General features: G+C 46.4%; 1 protein-coding gene across 1 annotated transcript in view; it reads left to right on the top strand.

Moving 5' to 3' along the window:
- Positions 1-1,106: 1,106 nt before the first annotated feature.
- Positions 1,107-6,871, top strand: part of UBE2K (ubiquitin conjugating enzyme E2 K) — a 41,631-nt gene continuing 35,866 nt past the window's right edge. Inside the window, exon 1 of the mRNA XM_069856153.1 lies at positions 1,107-1,246. Within this exon, the coding sequence (XP_069712254.1) occupies positions 1,184-1,246 (63 nt within the window). The 5' untranslated portion in view covers positions 1,107-1,183. The remainder of the gene's footprint in view (positions 1,247-6,871) is intronic.

The raw sequence follows: 6,871 nt of genomic DNA, 5'->3' as shown, positions 1-6,871 counted from the left end.
GTTGCCTGCTGGGCTGGTAAAACCCCCTCTGTCCCGTGTGAGGAGGCAGCAGCATCTTCAAGGAGTGAAGGTGGGAAGAGGGCGAGGGACTGGGACCGGGAAGAGGCGTGTGAGCCTCTGTATGCAGTCTCCAGTGAGCTAAAAGGGAAAAGAAGCTGGGCAGGGACTTTTTAGAAGTGATAGGACGAGGAGGAACGGCTTTAAACTGGAAGGAGGAAGATTTAGACTGGACATTAGGAAGAAATTCTTCACGATGAGCGTGGTGAGGCCCTGGCACTGGTTGCCCAGGGAAGCTGTAGCTGCCCCATCCTGGAGGTGTTCAGGCTAGGCTGGAGGAGCCTTGGGCAGCCTGGGCTGGTGGGAGGTGTCTCTGCCCACTGCAGGTGGTGGAACTGGATGGTCTTTAAGGTCCCTTTCCACTCAAACTAGTCTATGATTCTAAGAAATTCTTCTTGATCAGGGTGGTGAGGCTCTGGCACAGGGAAGGTGTAGACGCCCCATTCCTGGAGGTGTTCAAGCCAGGTTGGATGAGCCTTGGGCAGCCTGATCTGGTGGGAGGTGTCCCTCGCTGTCACAGGGGGCTTGGAACGGAATGATCTTCAAGGTCCCTTCCAACCCAAACTAGTCTATGATTCTATAATTCTAAGAAATTCTTCACGATGAGGGTGGTGAGGCACTGACAGGTTGCCCAAGGAAGCTGTGGCTGCCCCATCCCTGAGGGTGTTCAAGGCCAGGTTGGAGGAGCCTTGGGCAGCCTGATCCGGTGGGACGTGGCGGGGGGTGGAACTGGACGGTCTTTAAGGTCCCTTCCAACCCAAACCATGATTCTACGACTCAATGGAATCCAGCAGCCGGGGCCCGACTCAGAGGCTTCCCCCGGCGACTCGCCAGCCGCTCCCCCCGCCGGGGCGACAACAAAGCCCGCGGCCCGGCTGGCGGTCGCTCTGCCCGCTGCCCTCGGGGCGGGGCGGGCGCGACCCCAGTTCCCCTCGCGCAGCGCCGTCGGCCCGGCAGGCCCCACGGGGCGCCCGTTGGGGCGCGGCGGCCCCTCCTGAGCGGCGGCGGCGGCGCCGGCGCGCGGCGCGGGGCGCATGCGCGGCGCGGCCGCCATTTTGGTGGGGCCGGGATTTCTCCAGCGGGAGCGGCGGAGCCCGGCTCGGAGGCGGCGGCGCCCGCGGCGGAGATGGCCAACATCGCGGTGCAGAGGATCAAGCGGGAGTTCAAGGAGGTGCTGAAGAGCGAGGAGGTCAGAGCCTCTCTCTCCCCACCACCGCCGCCGGCCTGCGCGGGGGACCCCGCTTCCCCCTCGGCCCCACCTCCCCGCGCTGGGGGAGGGCCCGGCCCACGGCCTCGGGGAGGGGAACGGCGATTCCCGGGGAGACGGGACCCGCCGGGAGGGGGCGAGGAGGGAGGGGGGGGCCGCCGGGGTGGGATCCGGTATCCTGCGCATCCCCGGTCCCTGCGGTCCCTCCCCCCCATCCCTTCCCAGTCCCTAACTCTTCCCCCTCCGCCCCCTTCCTATGTCCCCTCCTGCCCCCCCTCCTGCCCCCCCCATACCCGGTTCCCGACTGCCACCCGCCCCCCTCCCCCCCTTACCTTCCCGGTTCCCCACTGTTGTGTCCGTGTCCCGCCCCCCCCCCCTTTTCCCGGTCCACGACTAGCCCCCCCCCCCCCCTTCCTCCCCCACCTTTTCCCGGTCCACGACCGCCCCTGCCTTCCCCCCCCCCCCCGATGTCTGACTGTCCCCCCCACGGGAGGGGGTTTCTGAAGGGTTGCAGGAAAACCCGCTGTTTATTGAGGTTACTTTTCATACAGAACTTGTTTTATCCTGCTGCAGGCTGGCTTGCTCTCAGGTGGATGCTGTTAAAAGCCTCACACGTTTCAGTCGTGTGGCTTTATTTCCTGAGTAGTGTTTCTGAGGTATGCGGTGGTCAGTGAGAGAGAAGCTGGCTACTTTCAGGGGGACGCTAAAGAAGTTCTGATCAGTGTTAGGGATACACAGCGGTGTTTGCTGGGTTGCATCAGCACAGCCTTATGCTGTGTCTGTATCCGAGTTGGTAGACGTCAGCCAGATGGATTTTAATGGTTGTGTCGTCATTGTCGTCCTACTTGGGATGATGTTGCAGGTTAGGTGCTTCTGAAATATTAATGTGAATGTGTAACTCTTAAAGCTGGTATTTGTGAAATCTGGACAAATTCACAGAGTAAAAATTGGGAGGATAATTTTGGGAATACACTAATGGCTGAAGGTCGCATTTAGGATAGCAGTATACATGCTTTTAAGTTAAGTGTACTAATAACGTTGTTGCTATGCAGCTTGAACTAGACCCCAGACAAATGTAAGGGCCTTGTTTTACAGCTGCCTTCAAAGCCCAGGCTGATTCCACCAAGCTATTGCACAGGGATTGCAGAACTGCGTGTAAACTAAGAGAATTTTCTAGGTAGATGCCTTTATACCAAAGCTAGAAAATCTAGACCTTGTACCTCATATAACCAGCTGATATTGTGGGAACAAAACAGTCTTTAAGAGCTGTCTAAAAGCTTCAAGACCCTTTCACTTCACTTTATGTAGGAAAGAAAAGAAACTTTAGGTTACATAAGTTTTGGGAGAGATCCATACTAAATTTTCTTATTGTAAAGGTTGGTGCTAGTGAGCACGTTTTCCACCATTCCGGCTTGTTTTGTCTGTGCATTGAGAAGCTCGGTACAGAATGCTGAAAATAAGTAATATTGTGAAGTAGCCTTTACGCTGCCTGAAACTTCCCAGAAATATGGCCACAATTCTTATGAAACTCAAATTATGGAAACTTTGAAATTAAAATACAGAAGAGTTTCGTGTTTCTTCATTTCCCTACCATTAGCAAGCTGCATGTGGCTGTTATATCCACGTAGCAGTATGGGTACAATTGTTATTTACAGAATATAGTAAATTCCTTGTCTTGAATACAAAATTCCAGTAATTCTCGGTGGTTCTTTAAGTTGCAAGCAAAGGGTTTTTTTGTGAATGTTCATATATTCAAAGGCAGTCAAGCTATGGTGTTGGTACTACTGAGTGTGAAAACATGGGGTCAGATTATGAATGGAGGTATAACTACATACTACAAAGAGGAAAAAAAATTGTGCATGGTGATGGTAAATTTGTTATTTAGAAGTTTTAAGTTCCTATATGGAGGCAATGTGGTTCACTGTCTGCTCTTAAATTATTCTTGATTTGGTGCCTTGAGCTACACCTAAATATGAAGAGCAGCCCCCCCTGTTTCCTTGCAGACGCAGTATAAACATGGATGCCTGGGGGGGCGGTGGGCAGGCATTCTTGGAAAAAGTACATAGGGAGCTTGTTCTCTGACTTCTTCTAGTACTTGCCTTTGGGCTGAAATAAGGTAATGGACCCAGAAAGGTTTTTAAAAGGGGAACAGCTGGGTGGCATTTAATTCCTTCTGCATTTGAAGTATGTATGGAAAGCACGAAATTTCACTTCTAAACAGCGGTGAAGAATGAGTTCTGAAAAGTATGTTTATCCTTGTTTTGGAAAGGCCCTATGGATCCTTCAACAAGGATGCTATGAGTCCTTGCTATTTGTTGGACTGAATATACTTTTCACATACTTAACATTTTCTGTTTTCTTGACTTAAATAGCATTTCTGGGAAATAGCTAAAATGTGAATTTTAGACTTTATCTGGTTTACAAGGAAGAGGGGTTTTTAAGTTGAGACTGGGGCTTCTTGCCTTTTTTGAAAAAGCATTTAAAGTCTTTTCAAACTTGAGCAACAGAAGTGGTTTTGCTCTACTTACTTCTTTAGTTCTAGTTTTATTATAAGCCCTACTCGTTAAGTGTGATATTGTGTATTTAAGAGAGTTCCTTATGGCTTTGCATCTCCTTAATAATAGAATTAAATAGATAAGACTAACAACAATTATTTTGTCAGGAGTGCTCTAAAGTATGATTTAAATGAAGCTTGTAACTTTTTTGTGTGGAAAAAGTTTTAAAATTCAAAGATAGATGAGATATTGCATCTTTAACAAAGGTGAGACTGTTAAGTTAGTCTAGGTAGTATTGACTGGTTAAGTATGTTAAGGGTACTGTACTGTGCTTGTATTAAAATTCTAAAATGAGTAACCAGTACATTAAATCACATCATGAAGTCCTAATCCTAGTCTAGGCAAGGCCTTAATTACTCAATTTTATCTCTCTTGTTCTGTCATTTCATTCATCTGTTGTCTTGTTGGCTTTATGGGCTGAAATTCTGAAGCTGCAAACATACTTTGAACAAAAGTATGAGGCTGCAGTATGGCGGAGAAACCAGTAAATAGGTAGAGGTAGCATAGTATTCCACTCTTGATGAGTGGGAGAAGGCTTCGGTGAAGATTAACTGGTATTATTTCAGAATAGGGTGAACTGGAATGCTGCAGTGGGTCACCAAATCCTTGCCTGTTCTCCGTTTACAAGCAACGACCTTATGAGAGGAAGAAAGTATTTAGCATTTAAGAATGAATAAAAAGGTTGAAAAATCTTGTGGTCACTTAAAAAGACTTGCTGAGAAGTGGTTGTGGTTCAGTAGGTAGGTTAAACTGTGTGGCTTGTTTTGGAAGATGGTGTGTTAGCGCTTTAAAGGAATTGTTACGCTATCATTGGAGTATTCAATGTTTAATTTGCCATCTAGTTTCTTTTGTAGTTTAGAAATGTAAGGTGTTTACTGGCCATCTGTAAGCCAGGGGCTAATAGGTACCTGACAGTGAAACCATTACTCTGGTGCTGAAGGTAGCACATGGGGAAACATCACTTCCTCCTAGCAAGAGAGAGTTGCTGCTGTCTTTACCACAAAATGTTCTTCTCTTACTGGTATCAAGAAGCAGGGGGTTAGCTGCATGGGAGGTGAACCCAGATACAGCTGAGACTAAATTAAACTCAACTGCAGCTATGTATTATGAATATCTGCATGAGCAGGTATCTGAAGTAGCAGTTAAAATCTGTAACTTGCTTGAATACAAAATAAAGTTCAAGCGGAGACAATAGCTTAATGGCGAAATTTGAAGTGCTTCCTTTCCAAGAAGGAAGTGGGTATTTGTTTTGGAGTCTGCTATGTGGTTTTTGTGATTTACAGGACAGGGGAAAGGTTAACGATAGTCTGACGTACCGTGTCCTTTCTTAGGCTTTTAGAGTTGTAGTGAGTAGCTCTCGTGCTTGCTTTTATCACTGTCTGTAGTGGTTTCCTGATTCCCGTCAGTTCATACTAAGATGCTAAGTAGCATCTTAGAAATCTTCCTGCTATTTGGAAAAGCCATAAACACTTAATCTTGAGGCTCAGAAAAACTTCATTACTTCAGTCTGTTTGGGCAGTCTTGGGTGCCTGAAGTTCCATTCACCTAGATGGAAACTTTCAGTAATAATCGTGCATTAGTGTTACTAGAGGGGCCTGATGGAACTTTTGGGTTCTTTGGTTTTTCTCCCCATTTACCAGGGGATGGTCAATGCAGATGGGTAAGAATGAGATGCCTTCTAACATGGTTCCTGAATCAGCCACAGATTTTCTTAGTGTCCATTTTCTGCTAATATGTATGCTTAACTTCGGATTCATAAGAACAGTCTCACTGAAGCCAGTACAGGTTTAGTGGGTTCAGCAGGACTGTTCTATGCTGCGTCTGGGAGGAAATAATGCAGACTGTACATGCAGACTGGAAACAAAGCAGGCTTAGCAGCAAAAGAGTTGTATGACCTAGTGGAGAGCAAGTTGGACATGATTCATTAGTCATCTTGTGGCAAAGAAGCTGAAATGCGTGGTGGGTTGCGTTAGCAAGAATGTAGTCAGTGATTGTGAGAAGTGATTCTTCACCTCTGTTCTGTACTTAGGGACCGTATCTGGTGTGCTGTCCAGTTTTGGGCTTTCCACTGTAGGACATTGATATACTCAAGTGAGCTAGCGGAATGCCATCAGGGTGGTTAAGGGGGTGGAGCACAATGCATGTGACACTGAGAAAACTATTCAAAGGGATGTCTTCCCGTCATCCACAAATACCTAATGAGAGGCTCTGAAGAAGAGCTGGTCTTATCTCAGAAATGTGTAGGGATAGGATGAGAGGCAACAGGAACAAGATGTAACATGGGAAATTCCAAGTGGGAAGAAAAAAATGCCATGATAGTAGTCAAACATTAAAACAGATTGACCAGTGAGATGGTATAATATCTGTCCTTGGAGATGTTAAAAACTTGACTAGACAAGTTCTTGAGCAACCTGCTCTCTTTGGGACTTGCTTTGACCAGGAGGTAGGACTAGAGGCTACCCAGATGTCTCCTGCATGGTTCTGTATTTTTATGATAAGTTTGTGGGTTTGGAGTACTGCTTTTTTTCCATTTGTGAAAGAAAACATAAAGACAGTAGAACCAAGTCTTGTTGCCTCCCCAGTAAAACTTCCCCTGTAAACTTGTTGAAGAATTTTAAAGTAGACTTTTTATTTTAGTTCACAAATTTCCCCTGTTATGAGACAAAAATGATTCCTCTTCATATCAGAGGCTAGGTTTTTCTGATATGCAAAGCTGCCAGGGTTTTTAGGCTGAACAAGTTCTGAGTTGGAACCCTAAAGGTAGAACAGATGTGAGGTCCATAATGCTTCTTTAAGCTGCATTTCTCTGAAATGTGGAGATCATCTTAACTATAAAATAGTGGTGTGTGAGATTCTTTGTGCATTGCCGAAAATAGTTTTCTCTCCTCTGTATTTCAAGCCATGCCTATTATTCTAGGCAAGACAAAGTTTGGACCTGTATTTCCTATAATTATATGGAAAGGATACTGAAATGTGATTACTGTGCATCTTTGATTTTCTTAATTCTGTCTATGGTACATTTGGTTGTATTTCCAGTTTGTACTGCGTTATT

The sequence above is a fragment of the Phaenicophaeus curvirostris genome, chromosome 4, assembly GCF_032191515.1.
Source record: "Phaenicophaeus curvirostris isolate KB17595 chromosome 4, BPBGC_Pcur_1.0, whole genome shotgun sequence".
NCBI classification, from domain to species: domain Eukaryota; kingdom Metazoa; phylum Chordata; class Aves; order Cuculiformes; family Cuculidae; genus Phaenicophaeus; species Phaenicophaeus curvirostris.
The sequence above is the reverse complement of the archived record's forward strand: the minus strand, read 5'-3'. Positions and strand labels throughout refer to the sequence as shown.